At 45.5% G+C, this 18,046-nt stretch overlaps 1 protein-coding gene across 1 annotated transcript in view; it reads left to right on the forward strand.

Annotated features, from left to right (window-relative positions):
* The window catches only part of LOC124544653 (UDP-glycosyltransferase UGT5-like), a 125,181-nt gene that overhangs the window by 26,109 nt on the left and 81,026 nt on the right, over positions 1-18,046 (forward strand). The window contains exon 2 of the mRNA XM_047123267.1: positions 5,218-5,461. Coding sequence (XP_046979223.1) covers positions 5,218-5,461 — 244 coding nt within the window. The remainder of the gene's footprint in view (positions 1-5,217; positions 5,462-18,046) is intronic.

Here is an 18,046-nt window from a genome sequence, read left to right on the forward strand (position 1 = left end):
GCCTCGCCGACATGCTGCCGATGTGGTTGCACTATCGGTCTGAGGATGGCGTTCACTTTCGCACAGCCGTTACGGCCCTTTCCATGGCCACCATCGGCGTACGTCGGCCTCACATAATGCCACTTCAAAACAGCAGGTAACCACCAACCTGCTGGCTCGCTGGACAGTGAGCCTGAGGCGTTCAGCCTGACCGGGTTGCCTCCAAACACGTCTCCGACGATTGTCTGGTTGAAGGCATATCCGATACTCATCGGTGAAGAGAATGAGATGTCAGTCCTGAGCGGTCCATTCGGCATGTTGTTTGGCCCATTTGTACCGCGCTGCATGGTGTCGTGGTTGCGAAGATGGACATCGCCATGGACGTCGGGAGTGAAGTCTGTTGCGCACAGTTTGAGTCGTAACACAACGTCCTGTGGCTGCACGAAAAGCATTATTCAACAAGGTGGCGTTGCTGTCAGGGTTCCTCCGAGCCATAATCCGTAGGTAGCGGTCATGAACATAAATAAAACACAGGAATTAAACATTTCATATACAACAGAATGACCTTACAGACAGTTCCTGTAAAGTTTCTTGGCATTGTTTTGCAAAATAATTTAGGCTGGCAGGCACATGTGAACTACTTAACACCAAAATTTCTAAAGGAATATTTATGCTCAGAAAATTACAAGCAACAGTAGATGAGAAAATTTTGCTTTCTGTCTATTATAGCTATATTCAATCTCATTTGACATATGGGACAATCTTGTGGGGAAATAATTGCTACTCAAAATGCTTATTTACAGCCCAGAAAAAAGCTGTCAGACTGATATGTAAAGTACCACCTAGAACTCACTGTAGAGAATTATTTATTAAACTTAGTGTTATGACTTTTCCATGTCCTTTCAATGTCTCTTGTACATTAAACAGAACTTGTCTAGTTTTGATCTGAATTCTGATGTACATAGTTATAACACACGACACTGTAATCATGTAAGAAAACACTACTGCTCATATACCAAAAGTCTAAACAGCTTCAAACACACATCTGTAAAGCTATTTAATAAACTACCAGAGCCAGTTAAAAGTCTGGACTGAAAAAATTTAAGATATTTGTAAGAACTTCATTAATTCGAAATGGTTTTTGTACAATGGAAGATTTCTGTGAGCGTAATTTCTGACATAGATTAATTATTTGTGTATTTATTGCCATTGTCGTTTGTACATTTATTGACGTTGCTTATACAAGCTTTACATCCCTGTAAATGATTTGTTTTTGGGCAATAAAAATCAGTCAATCATCCACTGCAGCAGTAGCCCTTGGGCGGCCTGAGCGAGGCATGTGTCTCTGTATCTCCTCCACGTCCGAACGACACCGCTTTCGTTCACTCCGAGGCGCTTGGACACTTCTCTTGTTGTCTACATCTTTGGGCGGGTTTAGTGACGTCTCTGAACAGTCAAAGGGACTGTGTCTGTGATACAATATCCACGGTCAACGTCTGTCTTCAGGAGTTCTGGGAACCGGGGTGATGCTAAACTTTAGTACCCTCACAGGCACCAACCACATCACACAAGACTGCAAGCTCTTTTTCGGTGTTTGCGTCGTCACGGATCCATTCAGACAGACGAATGTGCCGGTAGGCTGCAGACTGTGCGCACACCAGATCTGGAGGACGGGGTTCTAGAGGGTAGTGAGACGGACCCGAGTACAATCTCTCCAGACAAGTGATGCACCAATAAAGTAGAATTATTTGTATCCTGCATGACAACGTGTGCATTGCATCCCACGGAGGCCACTTTGAATATCTGTTGAGACGTGGATATGATGCAGCTCTGTACGGTGTTCCGGTACGATTTGTTGTCGTTGCATGCACACCATCAATTTTTTCCTTCCATTTCCAATCGGAAATCAGTTACTGCTGTTTGTCGGTTTTATTAATGTTCACCCTGTACTGAAGTACATCTGCGAAGTAATTCTCAGGTTTTTGATAGTAACGTTCCCCCTTACAACATATTTCTTTATATATTATATATAATTTTAAAAATATGTATATAAAAAACATGCTCGTATTCGAATGCAACGTTGTGTCAAAATTTCAAAGCAATCGATGCACAACTTTTAGAGATTTAAGATTTGGAACAAACAAACGTTTGCGTTTTTATTTATATAGACGTAAATGTTCGTTTGTTCAAAATCTTAAATCTCTGAATGTTCTTCACCAATTGCTTTGAAATTTTGACGCGAGATTGCATTTGCATGTACTAAATGGCGCTCCCGTAGGCGTTTTAACACGCGAGAATTCGAATGGAAAGTTGTGTGAAATTTCAATGTAGTCAGCGAAGAACTTTTGGAGGCACGATTTTGAACAAACGAATATTCCCAATTTATACAGATTTCTGCATTGGTTGTCTCTTGTCCTTTGTTCAATCCGCCGTAAGGCTCATGGATACTGGTACTTTAGTAACTACTTAAAACTTAGAGATGAACCACTCAGTCAGAAAATTTGGACTGGGAGTTCCACAAGGTGGATTGTTCCCCACTGTCGACGGGCATAGGCTACACAAACGAGGGTCAGGATCATGAACACGAAATTTTCCTTACTGTGATCCTGTGATGGTATCTGCTGTGATACCGCTGAATATGCTGGTACATCGGTTCCATTCCAATGCTCTCTGTGGCCATATGCTCGTCTGGGGAACTGAGTGAGGTCAGATTCAAGGTGTTACTGATGAAGGTCACGTTCTTAGTAGGTGGTACTTCTAAAGGATTATCGGGCGAAAGTAGTAGAGGATTTGTGAGGTTTACGGCTGTAACTCCTGTTACCGTTTGCCAGAAGCTGAAAAGTTGATACTGAGATGTTGGCCTGTATTCCACTGACTCCTGGTTCCAAGCGTTCTGTTTCCTTTGAACATCCTCCATCATTATAACGCTATGTCTACAAGAACAGAACGGAAGAAATTAACATAGTATCAGTGTCAGTCTCTTGACTCTTGACTAGAAACACACCTTGTGCTTACATCCGGGTATTAACCATGCCCATTCTTTATGTCCTCTGGCGTAATGCCCAGATCATCTGTGTTTGAGGCTGTTTATTACTTAGAGATGGGCGCATGGAGCACTATGCCTGAGCACATAACATAGCCCACTCCTTCCTGGGTACAAATCTTCAGCAGACCCTTTAGTGTTACCACTGAGTCCACTTCCATGGATCAAACCTTCAAACCGATCCTGCACTCCAATGGTACCGCCATTTTCAATCATTTGAATGGAGTGCAGTAAAGTAAAAAACATTTTGTTCTCACACTCCATGTTGTGATAGATGAGCTGAATTCTGACTCACGATGTCGTTGGTTTTCACTGGTTCTTTTCTGACACTAGTCTAGCAGGATGGATGGAGGACACGTCAATTAATGAGCAAGGATGGTCGTCTCTAACCTGGGATAGCGTGTGCAGGGTAATGAGTTCCATAATACCATCAACTAGGTAACTGTAGTATCGGTAGAGCTCAATTTTGAAATATATTCCTTGTTTAGTAAGTCAACGATGCACTGATGGAAGGCAGCAAGTCGATGGTGTGTGACGACCCCCAGGCAGCACGTTTACCTCAGCGTGGCACAAGCCAATGGCAGCACATGGTAACTGTGTAAATGGACAGGGGCGGGGAGGGGGGGGGGGGGTGGCCTCAGCGAAGTAGCGACTTCAGCCTGTGGGCTATTTGATAGTCGCTGGTCAGCCAGCAGTTCTGGCAGTGGGTCAGGTATGAGGCATGCTGGGCACAGGTCCCAAACCCGAGACCCTGTAGAGATGCCCAGAGTCCAGATGGAGTGACCCAGGGTATGGTCTCCTCTATCTGATACAAGCTTGAACCCTGGAATCGTGAGCAGCTACTCAAGTACTAACAGCCAGCAGATGAAGCTGGTTGATGCACATGAGATCATCGTTTAGGCAGCAGCTCAAAGATAACAGCTGTGCTAGGCCTGACTATCGAGTGTCTACAGTGTACCTGCGGAGTTTTGCTGTGACCACATCCTGCCTTCGGTAATGGAAGCGACTGAGCCAGTGCAGCATCAGACCGTGGCACGAGGTGGTGTAGCAGGCCACGGAAGCTGAGCTGGGTCTTGCAACATACCACCTCAGCAGTGTTCCAGCCCTGGCAGTAGGATCTCAGCTCGCCCCACCACTTTCGTAGCCACGTACTCTCTGACAAAATCATTTTCTAGACACCAACGCCTCTACTCTGTTGAGCCTCACTCAAAAACCAATTTCACTGCCTCTGATGTAGGCAGCACGTATTGGCATCTGCATGTTCACTTTGTAACAATATGACTGGAGCGGGTGACGTGGTCGGGGTTGTAAGGTATGGCTGGGTAGAAGAAGATGACTGCTTTTAGCAATCTTCCTCTTTATTGTTTGTTCTCCTAAAACATTTTCTGGTAGGTCAGCCCACCGGCTCGTGTCGTGGTGGAGATGAGCTGACGCACGCAGTCTGGGGAAGGCGATGCCGCGCTCGGTCAACGGCTACGCAGGCGGTCGGAGGTTAGCGGCACGAGGCCCGGCCCAGCACACCTCCTGCAGACGCTGCAGCCCGTGACGACGCCGGGAGTCGCCGGTGCAGCAGTGGACAACGCCCACCGCCGGCCGGTCCTCGGAGGCGGCGTCAGTGATGACGACGACGTGACAGCGACCGAACGCCCAATGGGTCGAACCGAATGCCGACGCCCACCTCTGATGCCCTTAAATAGTTCAGGCCGCTGCTGAATCCGCCGGTTACGCGGCGGCGTGTTTATTAGAAGGTTCTCGACGAGTTGGCTAACGCAACCGCGCCACACGCGGAGCTGCCGCACACGTACACGCATACCGACGCTCGCTGCAAAATTGTGTGACCTGCATAACGCGTCGGCCAGCCTTCGTCCGCCGTCTGCCGTGAGGCTGGCGCATCGCGCACTGAAACACACTAAATCACAATTTCGCACCATATTTCCTAAAAATAACCCCTTGTCCTCTACAGCTTCACTTCCTTGACAGCTTTCCAGTGTCTGAGTTTTGTGGAACTGTACTATTTCAAATAATGATATTTATAGGCCTACACTTACTCTGTTTCTTTGTTACCTTATTAATTATTGCTGGTATATGTACAGCACAACTTTTGATTTGGGGCGTTTGGCTTGGAAGTTGCTACTACTACAAATGCAGTCTACTCTGGTTCCTGTCTACCCCTGACCTGCGCACTATCATTACAGGTGGGGCCGCTCCTACTGATGCTCGGGACGTCGGCGTTGCTGGAGCCACCTCTGGAGTCGGCCGAGGTGCTGGGCCTCTTCCAGTCACCGGGCCGCAGCCAGTGGGTGCTGGCGGAGACGTACCTGAGGGCGCTGGAGCGGCGGGGCCATCGCATCACCGCCGTCACGACGTTCCCCTCCACTCAGGGCAGCACTGCGGGCAACTGGACCGAGATCCTCATACCGAACCCTCTTAATACAGACGGTATGTATCTTACACATTAACGGAACCTTCTTTTTGCGTCAGCTTGCAGGAAACACTATTCTTACCTGACTCCCTATCTTCATATGTTTGGTTGTCACACTGATTTTTTATCTCACAAGCTCCTCTCCTTGCTTTGGAATTTTGCCACAGAATCCTCAGAGGTAGGCTATCAGTGCAGTGATGGCTTTGAATGTTGCGAATAATCCGTCCCACATAAATACAACTCTGAAAAGAAGCTTAATGATGGAATAAGTAAGTTGTTAAAATTCGGGGAAAATACGATAAAAGTCGGTCGAAACTATTGCTTCATGACGATTGCAAGAGTTAATAGTTACAGCATTGGTGGTATTCAGGTGTAATCGTCACTGTGCCTTGCTGCTAACAGACAACGACAGGTAGCTGATACTGTCTCGGGTCTGAACTGCACTACTGGCCATTAAAATTGCTACACCAAGAAGAAATGCACATGATAAATTGGTATTCATTGGACAAATATATTATACTAGAACTGACTTGTGATTACATTTTCACGCAATTTGGGTGCATAGATCCTGAGAAATCAGTACCCAGAACAACCACCTCTAGCCGTAATAACGGCCTTGATACGCCTGGGCATTGAGTCAAACAGAGCTTGGATGGCGTGTACAGGTACAGCTGCCCTTGCAGCTTCAATCCCATACCACAGTTCATCAAGAGTAGTGACTGGCGTATTGCGACGAGCCAGTTGCTCGGCCACCATTGACCAGACGTTTTCAATTGGTGAGAGATCTGGAGAATGTGCTGGCTAGGGCAGCAGTCGAACATTTTCTGTATCCAGAAGGGCCCGCACAAGACCTGCAACATGCGGTCGTGCATTATCCTGCCGAAATGTAGGGTTACGCAGGGATCGAATGGAGGGTAGAGCCACGGGTCGTAACACGTCTGCAATGTAACGTCCACTGTTCAAAGTGCCATCAATGCAAACAAGAGGTGACCAAAATGTGTGACCAATGGCAACCCATACCATCACGCCGCGTGATGCGCCAGTATGGCGGTGACGAATACACGCTTCCATTGTGTGTTCACCGCGATGTCACCAAACAAGGATGCGACCATTATGATGCTGTAAACAGAACCTGGATTCATCCGAAAAAATGACGTTTTGCCATTCGTGCACCCATGTTCGTCGTTGAGTACACCATCGCAGGCGCTCCTGTCTGTGATGCAGTGTCAAGGGTAACCGCAGCCACGGTCTCCGAGCTGATAGCCCATGCTGCTGCAAACGTCGTCGAACTGTTCGTGCAGATGGTTGTTGTCTTGCAAACGTCCCCATCTGTTGACTCAGGGATCGAGACGTGGCTGCACGATCCGTTACAGCCAAGCGGATAAGATGCCTGTCATCTCGACTGCTAGTGATACGAGGCCGTTGGGATCCAGCACGGCGTTCCGTATTACCCTCCTGAACTCACCGATTCCATATTCTGCTAACAGTCATTGGATCTCGACCATCGCGAGAAGCAATGTCGCGATACGATAAACCGCAGTCGCGATAGGCTACAATCCGACCTTTATCAAAGTCGCAAACGTGATGGTACGCATTTCTCCTCCTTACACGAGGCATCACAACGACGTTTCACCAGGCAACGCCGGTCAACTGCTGTTTGTGTATGAGAAATCGGTTGGAAATTTTCCTGATGTCAGCACGTTTTAGGTGTCGGCACCGGCGCCAACCTTGTGTGAATGCTCTGAAAAGCTAATGATTTGCATATCACAGCATCTTCTTCCTGTCGGTTAAGTTTTGCGTCTGTAGCACGACATCTTCGTGGTGTAGCAATTTTAATGGCCAGTAGTGTATTTCCATGTGCTATTCATGATCTTTTGGAAAACTTAATATCCTTCCTCAGTTGCTACATAAATTATCTTTACGAAGTAAATAAGAAGAAATCCATTTTTCTGTATTCAGTGGCAAAAGGAGGATATGTTGTTATCTACATGAGTGGAATGTCTATGGCGACTGTGGGCCACTTTGCCTGCGTTGCTGACTCTGCCGCACTGGAGTCATCGATCTAGTGACATAATCGTAATTATCAGTCACATTGTTAGTGCAGTCATTCTTCTTCTCAGTAACATCATCATCCTTATCTGTGGGAAGCACGTCCCCTTTTCCCCCTGCCTCTGCTTATCTCGAACCATCATGGCACAACATTAAAAATGAAAAACCCAAATGGTGGAAATAGCCCAACTGCTTTAGCAGAAAATTAAAAACCATAGCCTCCTCCCCCTACCTACAACCAATCACAGGACAGTACTCCTTGTCTCTAGTCTATCACACTGAAGTATTAAAAATGAAATTTCAGTATGAGAGAAACAGCCCAGTTGTGTTAATGGGAAACTAAATGACCCTCACCTCCATCCCTCCTCCTACATCCAACCAATCATAGTTGTTGTTGTTGTTGTTGTTGTTGTTGTGGTCTTCAGTCCTGAGACTGGTTTGATGCAGCTCTCCATGCTACTATATCCTGTGCAAGCTTCTTCATCTCCCAGTACCTACTGCAACCTACATCATTCTGAATCTGTTTAGTGTATTCATCTCTTGGTCTCCCTCTACGATTTTTACCCTCCACGCTGCCCTCCAATACTAAATTGGTGATCCCTTGATGCTTCAGAACATGTCCTACCAACCGATCCCTTCTTCTGGTCACGTTGTACCACAAACATCTCTTCTCCCCAATCCTATTCAATACTTCCTCATTAGTTATGTGATCTACCCATCTAATCTTCAGCATTCTTCTGTAGCACCACATTTCAAAAGCTTCTATTCTCTTCTTGTCCAAACTATTTATCGTCCATGTTTCACTTCCATACATGGCTACGCCCCATACAAATACTTTTAGAAACGACTCCCTGACATTAAAATATATACTCTTCTTCAGAAACGCTTTCCTTGCCATTGCTAGTCTACATTTTAAATCCTCTCTACTTCGACCATCATCAGTTATTTTGCTTCCCAAACAGCAAAACTCCTTTACTACTTTAAGTGTCTCATTTCCTATTCTAATTCCCTCAGCATTACCCGACTTAATTCGACTACATTCCATTATCCTCGTTTTGCTTTTGTTGATGTTCATCTTATACCCTCCTTTCAAGACATTATCCATTACGTTCAATTGCTCTTCCAAGTCCTTTGCTGTCTCTGACAGAATTACAATGTCATCGGCGAACCTCAAAGTTTATATTTCTTCTCCATGGATTTTAATACCTACTCCGAATTTTTCTTTTGTTTCCTTTACTGCTTGCTCAATATGCAGATTCAATAACATCGGGGAGAGGCTACAACCCTGTCTTACTCCCTTCCCAACAACTACTTCCCTTTCATGTCCCTCGACTCTTATAACTGCCATGTGGTTTCTGTACAAATTGTAAATAGCCTTTCGCTCCCTGTGTTTTACCCCTGCCACCTTTAGAATTTGTAAGAGAGTATTCCAGTCAACATTGTCAAAAGCTTTTTCTAAGTCTACAAATGCTAGAAACGTAGGTTTGCCTTTCTTTAATCTTTCTTCTAAGATAAGTCGTAAGGTCAGTATTGCCTCACGTGACCCAGTATTTCTACAGAATCCAAACTGATCTTCCCCGAGGTCGGCTTCTACTAGTTTTTCCATTCGTCTGTAAAGAATTCGTGTTAGTATTTTGCAGCTGTGGCTTATTAAACTGATTGTTCGCTAATTTTCACATCTGTCAACACCTGCTTTCTTTGGGATTGGAATTATTATATTCTTCTTGAAGTCTGAGGGTATTTCGCCTGTTTCATACATCTTGCTCACCAGATGGTAGTGTTTTGTCAGGACTGGCTCTCCCAAGGCCGTCAGTAGTTCCAATGGAATGTTGTCTACTCCTGGGTCCTTGTTTCGACTCAGGTCTCTCAGTGCCCTGTCAAACTCTTCACGCAGTATCACATCTCCCATTTCATCTTCATCTACATCCTCTTCCATTTCCATAATATTGTCCTCAAGTACATCGCCCTTGTATACACCCTCTATATACTCCTTCCACCTTTCTGCTTTCCCTTCTTTGCTTAGAACTGGGTTTCCACCTGAGCTCTCGATGTTCATACAAGTGGTTCTCTTATCTCCAAAGGTCTCTTTAATTTTCCTGTAGGCAGTATCTATCTTACCCCTAGTGAGATAAGCCTCTACATCCTTACATTTGTCCTCTAGCCATCCCTGCTTAGCCATTTTGCACCTCCTGTCGATCTCATTTTTGAGACGTTTGTATTCCTTTTTGCCTGCTTCATTCACTGCATTTTTATATTTTCTCCTTTCATCACTTAAATTCAGTATCTCTTCTGTTACCCAAGGATTTCTACTAGCCCTCGTCGTTTTACCTACTTGATCCTCTGCTGCCTTCGCTACTTCATCCCTCAAAGCTACCCATTCTTCTTCTACTGTATTTCTTTCCCACATTCCTGTCAATTGTTCCCTTATGCTCTCCCTGAAACTCTGTCCAACCTCTGGCTCTTTCAGTTTATCCAGGTCCCATCTCCTTAAGTTCCCACCTTTTTGCAGTTTCTTTAGTTTTAATCTACAGTTCATAACCAATAGATTGTGGTCAGAGTCCACATCTGCCCCTGGAAATGTCTTACAGTTTAAAACCTGGTTCCTAAATCTCTGTCTTACCATTATATAATCTATCTGATACCTTTTAGTATCTCGAGGGTTCTTCCATGTATACAACCTTCTTTCATGATTCTTAAACCAAGTGTTAGCTATGATTAAGTTGTGCTATGTGCAAAATTCTACCAGGCGGCTTCCTCTTTCATTTGTTAGCCCCAATCCATATTCGCCTACTACGTTTCCTTCTCTCCCTTTTCCTACTACCGGATTCCAGTCACCAATGACTATTAAATTTTCGTCTTCCTTCACTATCTGAATAATTTCTTTTATTTCATCATACATTTCTTCAATTTCTTCGTCATCTGCAGAGCTAGTTGGCACATAAACTTGTACTATTGTAGTAGGTGTGGGCTTCGTATCTATCTTGGCAACAATAATGCGTTCACTATGCTGTTTGTAGTAGCTTACACGCATTCCTATTTTCCTATTCATTATTAAACCTACTCCTGATTTACCCCTATTTGATTTTGTGTTTATAACCCTGTAGTCACCTGACCAGAAGTCTTGTTCCTCCTGCCACCGAACTTCACTAATTCCTACTATATCTAACTTTAACCTATCCATTTCCCTTTTTAAATTTTGTAACCTACCTGCCCGATTAAGTGATCTGACATTCCACGCTCCGATCCGTAGAACGCCAGTTTTCTTTCCCCTGATAACGACGTCCTCTTGAGTAGTCCCCGCCCGGAGATCCGAATGGGGGACTATTTTACCTCCGGAATATTCCGCAATCATAGTGTAGTATCACAATTCCAGAAAACAAACCAATCAAGTCCTTCATACTCCATCCCTTTTTTCTTCCGACCCAATCAAAGCATAGCATTTAAATGATTTGTTAAGACGGCGCCAGATAGGTAGTAAAAATTATGGTACCTCCACCTAAGAGTTAAAGATATTCGTTATTTCCCATAAAGTCGAACATCTTCATTATTTCTGGCAAAAATATGGTGCCAAATTACATTATTCAAGTATAAACCAATGGAGTGTTTATACCTCCCTCTCTCTTCTTCTTTCAAACAATCAGAGAGTAATATTAAAACGATTAGTAAAGATGAGACCAAGACAGAGACATTTAACTGAAACTTCTTACGGACATACTGTATAATGTATGATCTCCATTCCCTCTCCTCCAGTCATAGGGTAGTATTAGAATGAAAGAGTCCACTATGGGTTGTCTCAAAAGTATACGAACGACCTGAATTATCTGTTAAAAAATATGTCAGGCACCTCTCCATCCTCTCCTATTTTTTCGTTACTGACCTCCAAAACAGTGGAATGGCTGAGTAGTCACATTGCTAAATTTTATTTGAAGCTGTATATCGCCAGCTATTAAATACTGGTACCAGTACTCTGGATAAATAATTAAAAACCAGTGTTTGGTTATAAAATATAATTATCAAAATAGTACTGCATAGCCGTGGTTTACTGTAGACAGTGTTCCGCAAACCCAGGAAAACGCTACTACATAAAATCAGTTAGCGTTTATGTCCCATTTGCTTACTATCACCAACAGATTGCTGTACTGTTAATAACGTTTATTGTTCAGTCTTTGTACTGCGAGTTGCTGACTGTAATTAACAAACGTCTGCATTGCTAAAAACCTTAAGTGATCGAACTTTGTACAGTTCTTCGGTTAGAACACAACAGAGTCTTGAATTAATTAATTCCACACATATCCGCCCGTAAAACATGATTGTGAAATCTAGAGTATATGTCAGGGGAAGGGAGAGTGAAGACAATGTGTGACGAGAAAGACACAAACGAAAAAGTTATTGTAAATTATTAGTACCTAATTGATACTAAGTGCTAAACGTTGCAAGGCTCAAATTAATTACTTTACCTCTTCCGTGATGCTCTTCAAATTCGACAATATTCTAAGCCGTGTCAGCAATGCAAGAAAATGTAATGTTTACGTTGCAACAGTACCTAAACAGGTAAAGTATAGTCAATCTGATGTTTTGTACTGTCATCATCTAACTTTTTTTTTCATCAGCAGTTTAGAAGGGGAGCGAAGATGAACGATCAATAGAAAGAAATACAATCGATGAAAAGTGTTAAACAAGCTATTGCATTTACTCGCAAAAATTTTTTTATCAGTTATACCAGACTCAAACAAAAGTACCACCACACGCACAACATAAATTTTTAGGGAAGGAAGGAAGTAAGGAGTTTTTAAATTGTAGGAAGGAAGAAGGTGTTTTATTACCCTATATTATTCAAACTGTAGAATAACAAGCATTAGTCCATTAAATTTCGGGCATGCAGCCGTGCAAATAAAATTTCCTCCACTGATATTTCGGCCGCGTATCGTACGGCCATCCTCAGAGTGAGCCAAAAGACTGACGACAAGATGCCAAGCGCGGCATCTTATATGCTCCACCGCGGTGAACCATATAAGACCTCGCTTGGCATCTTGTCGTCAATCTTGTCACTCGCTCTGAGAATGGCCGTACGATACGCGGCCGAAATATCAGTGGAGGATATTTTATTTGTGCGGCTGCATGCCCGAAATTTAATGGACTATTCATTACGCCGCAAGAAGTTGAAAATGCGCATAACAAGCATTGTTTATACACATTCACGAGATGAGCAAAGACGATAGCGGAGAGAGATATGTCATCTCCATAGACAAGATCGGACTAGCTATCTCATAAAACAAATTTATTTAACATTCGTTGCATTGTACGCAAGGTACGATACTTACATCTCCATGGACTTTCCTTTTGTTTATTGCGGGATCTCTGTTAATGCGCGAGGGACCTTTATTTTGTGCCAGATTTGTGGTTCTTTGATCTGTCCAGGATCACACCTCACTGCGTCAATGTTGTCGGGTAAGTCTCGCGTTTTGTCCGATTAGTTGGTTTATCATTTGAATGTTCCATTGGTTGCGCATCGTTTGTATTCTTATCCATCTTCGGGCTTTGAGTATTATGCGTAGACGTCTGTTTTGGATTAGCTGTAGGTTCTTGAAGTTGGATCTACTGCTTGTGCCACAGGAGGACCGGCCATCAACATCCTTGGTATAACCAGTCGCTTGATACATCCTGAGTTTGGGTCTTGATAAGCATATCAACGCTCCTAACAATATACACGGGATGAGATTTTCACGCTGAAGCGCAGTGTGCGCTGATATGAAACTTCCTGACAGATTAAAACTGTGTGCCGGACCGAGACTCGAACTCGGGACCTTTGCCTTTCGCGGGCAAGTACTCCACCAACTGAGCTACCCAAGCACGACTCACGCCCCGTCCACACAGCTTATGTTCGCGTCTCGCTCCGGCACACAGTTTTAATCTGCCAGGAAGTTTCATATCGACGCACACTCCGCTGCAGAGTGAAAATCTCATTCTGGAAACATCTCCTAGGCTGTGGCTAAGCCATGTCTCCGCAATATCCTTTCTTCCAGGAGTGCTAGTTCTGCAAGGTTCGCAGAAGAGCTTCTGTGAAGTTTGGAAGATAGGAGATGAGGTACTGGCAGAATTGAAGCTGAGAGGACGGGTCGTGAGCCGCGCTTGAGTAGCTCAGTTGGTAGAGCACTTGCCCGCGAAAGGCAAAGCTCCCGAGTTCGAGTCTCGGTCCGGCACACAGTTTTAAATTGTCAGGATGTTTTAATATGCACAGGATACACCCTAAGAATTGTTTTTATTATCATTTCTCGTTTTGCTGTTATATGCTATATGTACACTCATGTTCACAAAAAAAAAAGAAAAAAAAATAGAACACCTTGAATGGCTAGAGACAAAACGTTTATGTTCACAGGACATGTTCATTGGTATTTTCTGCCGAAATGATTAGCATTTCAGTCACCTCGGTTCGGCATGTGTCATGTTGCCTAGTAGGCAGAGAGTCTGGCAGAGGCGCTGATGACGTTTTCCATGTGTGATGGCATCGACGCATATAAGGCGCGAATGGCGTCCTGCGTTAATTTTTCCTCCATCCCCCCCTCCCCTGAGACCCTGCACCCCACCCTTGCCTCTTTCCTTCCCACATCCCTCCCTACCAGCCCCTCTTTGGCACGCCCCCCGCCCATCTCCTCCCCTCTCTTCCCCTCCCTCCCTCCCTTCTTCCAGTCTCCCTCATCTCCTAGTGCCTGGCAGATCCTCTGTTTTGATCATCGTCTGTGTGCCACGTCAGTGTTGTGTTTAGTGCTGTTTCTCGTGTGCGTCAAGAGGTGTGATTTTAATTGTGTACTGCCTTGAGGTTCGCCGTCAGTGTTACGTTGTGTGCTACGCCATCCGTCGATACCTTTTATGCTCCAGTCATACTGTGCCTTGTGTTCTTTTAATCGTCGCAGTGTGTGGCTTTTTGTGTGTGCTACTTTTAAACAGTTTTTTTTATCTCCATTTTACAGTCACCCCGTTTTTTGTCTATTGCCTTCCACGATGTTTCCCCTTTTTTATATCTATGTTCACCTTATTCTCTCCTTTGCTGTTTTTAAATGTCTTCTATTGTTTTGTTCTATGTCTTTCGGCTGAAGAGCAGCGCATATGCTGCTGCCAGCCCGCCCCGATGGGGAATTGAAATACAATAAAGAAAAAAAAAATCCTGCGTTATTGCCATCCAAGCCGCATTCACCCAGTTCCAAATTTGATCTGTGGTGGTTATCACTGGCTCACAGCACTGCACCCGTCCTTTCACCGTGTCCCACACATTTTCAATTGGCGACAAGTCTGGTGACCTGGCGGGCCATGGCAAAAGTATCTGACATCCTGTGACACCAAGAAGGCACGTGTTCGTGCTGCAACACGTGGTCGTGCATTGTGTTGCTGAAATATGGCGCGTGGGGTATTGTGCAGAAAACGTATGGTTACGGGTTGCAGGACGTCAACGACTTAGGTCACGCTGGCCACAGCGCCCTGGACACGCACTAGCTGTGGTTTGTGGTTGTATCCAACAGCACCCCACACCATAAGGCCTTAAGTGGGCGCTGTATATCTTGTGGGCATGTGGTCACCATGATGCCGGTCCCTCTGCGTGCGGCGAACCAAAATGCGGCCATCACTTTCACAGAAACAGAACCTGTCCCCAGCGACGTCGATCCATGCACCACTGCCGTTTAGCATGTTTCTGCACATTGGTCAAAGGTAGATCGGGAAGTGGACGACGCTCGTATAACCCATGCCGTAAGAAACCGCGAAGGACTGTCACCCCTGACAGTGTACGATGTGTACCAGTGTTCCACTGTTGCGCCAGAGCCGAGGAGGGCGCAGATGTGCCCTGCAGTGCCATTCGTATGCGGTGTCGATCTTGTGGTGCGACCTGACCCACCCCTTCGTGTTCTAGGGCCTTCCGTGAACCATTCTGCACACAGCCGTTGCACTGCCGAAACTCTTCGACCCACACGAGCAGCAGTTTCCCGGATGGATGCATAAACCCTCTTTCAGACTCACTGATCGAACAGTACGGTTCGCGCATACTTCTGCGAGCCATCCTGCACGCCTGCTCAAGTCGCACTGATCCGTTTCCTTTGGTTAATGGTGTCAACGAGAGCCGCAGTCACATTTTACCTGCAGGTGGTACTGCACTACGATATCGATGTTGACCTTAACCCGAGGGCCGACATGGTTCAAATGCTAATCATTTCTGCAGAACATACTAGTGTGCATATCCTGTGAATGTGAACATCCTATCTCTAGTCGTTCAAGGTGCTCTGCTTTTTCTGAGCATGAGTGTATGTCAGCTTTTTGACAAGCACGTGCCGGCTGGAGTGGCCAAGCGGTTCTAGGCGCTACAGTCTGGAACCGCGCGACCGCTACGGTCGCAGGTTCCAATCCTGCCTTGGACATGGATGTGTGTGATGTCCTTAGGCTAGTTAGGTTTAAGTGGTTCGGAGTTCTGGGGGACTGATGACCTTAGCAGTTAAGTCCCATAGTGCTCAGAGCCATTTGAACCATTTTTTTGTCAAGTACGACACCAAGATACATAGTTACCTTAGTCCAGTATTTTCTTGTCAACTGATTACCAGTTTTCTGTCTAGTACTGGTCGTTGGCGACTGAACCGAATAGTTTTTCTTTTCAGGGGGTTAATCGTCGGATGCCCACAGTTGTAGAATGTCTAGCTGCTGTTGACGACTTTTTATGGCAGTGGAATTCTCTGCTACTAGACATGGGCGATGTGACCCGCCAGGTTACCCGAGGGCGCTAACGCGCTGCTTCCTGGACTCGGGTAGGCGCGCCGGCCCCGGATCGAATCCGCCCGGCGGATAAACGACGAGGGCCGGTGTGCCGGCCAGCCTGGATGTGGTTTTTAGGCGGTTTTCCACATCCCCCTAGGTGAATACCGGGCTGGTCCCCACGTTCCGCCTCAGTTACATGGCTCGTAGACATCTGAACTCTTTTGGACTATTCCATGGATTACACTAGTCGCAGACAGTTGGGGTACACTAATTCCTTCCCGGGAGGGTACAGGGTGGTGGCAGGAAGAGCATCCGGCCACCCCTTAAACTAACATTGCCACATCCATTTAACCATGCCGACCCTGCGTCTCCGCGGGAAAACAGGCACAAGCAAAAGAAAGAAAGAAAGATATGGGCGATGTGATGTCTGCAAACTGCACCAACAGTGTGTTCTGTAATTATGGTTGGTTGGTTGGTTGGTTGGTTTGAGGAAGGAGACCAGACAGCGTGCTCATCGGTCTCATCGGATTAGGGAAGGATGGGGAAGGAAGTCGGCCGTGCCCTTTCAGAGGAACCATCCCGGCATTTGCCTGGAGTGATTTAGGGAAATTACGGAAAACCTAAATCAGGATGGGCGGACGCGGGATTGAACCGTCGTCCTTCCGAATGCGAGTCCAAAGTCTAACCACTGCGCCACCTCGCTCGGTCTGTAATTATGGGAGATCACTCACATACACTGGTGTCCAAAATTGAAGCAACAATCTGAAACTTTGCAATGTTGCGTTTATTTTGTCATAAAACAGTTTAAACGGGAGATGGTAAAGTAGAAACTGTGTAAAGAATACAGAACGTAAACATTTGCAACATGAATAACGGAAAACAAAAACATTCTTCGGTTTTTCCAAATTAACGGATTTGCGCACACATTCGGACAACTGGATAATGTGTTTAGAAGGGGATGTGACCACTTCTGACAGCAGTACAACTCTGACACCGACGGGGCATGCTGTGAACGACGTCATCAACCTCATGTTGAGAGAATAACACCCCTTCTTCCTGCGTAGTTGCTCGCAATAGTTGGAGAGTCCTCGGTGGATATTGACGTGATGCAACCAATCTAGCTAGTGCATCCCAAACATGTTCTATGGGACTCAAATCGGGAAGGCGAGCAGACCACATCTTCCATGCCAATATCTTTCGCTTCGAAGAAAACATCAACCACACGTGCTCCATGAGATCGATCATTATCGTCCATAAATACGTAATCTCCGCCCACAGCACTTTGCAACAACCGCACGTGAGGTCCCAAGACCTCTTCACGATACCTGACAGCAGTTAAGACCTTGCCGATTCACCGATACTGTTTCATGAAGAGTTTCAACATAATCCCTGCCCACACCTCGATATCGTTCTCTTTCCACAATGTTTCGGTTCCCAAATCGTGTTCCCCGTTCCCTCCAGATGCGAATCCGTCGATAATCACTCTCCAAACCAAATCGGGACTCATTTGTGAAGAGAACATTGGTCCACTGTTCGAGCGTCGAGGTGGTGTGTTGACGACTCCACTCTAGATGTTCTCTTTTGTGAAGACGCATCAGATTTACACAAACACAGCAGGTCTCTGACAGTAAAGGCCACTCTGATGAGGCCTTCTGCACACTGTTTGCCTCGATGCAACACGTCCAGTGGATGCTGTGAGGTCAGATGCCAGTTCCCGTGGCCTTGCAGCCAAAAAACGGCGCTCTCTTCCTGACATCATACGTGGTCGGCCCTGACCTGGTCCTCGGTAAACAGTGTCGCTCTCTATAAAGTGTCGCCAC

The sequence above is a fragment of the Schistocerca americana genome, chromosome 8, assembly GCF_021461395.2.
Source record: "Schistocerca americana isolate TAMUIC-IGC-003095 chromosome 8, iqSchAmer2.1, whole genome shotgun sequence".
NCBI lineage: Eukaryota > Metazoa > Arthropoda > Insecta > Orthoptera > Acrididae > Schistocerca > Schistocerca americana.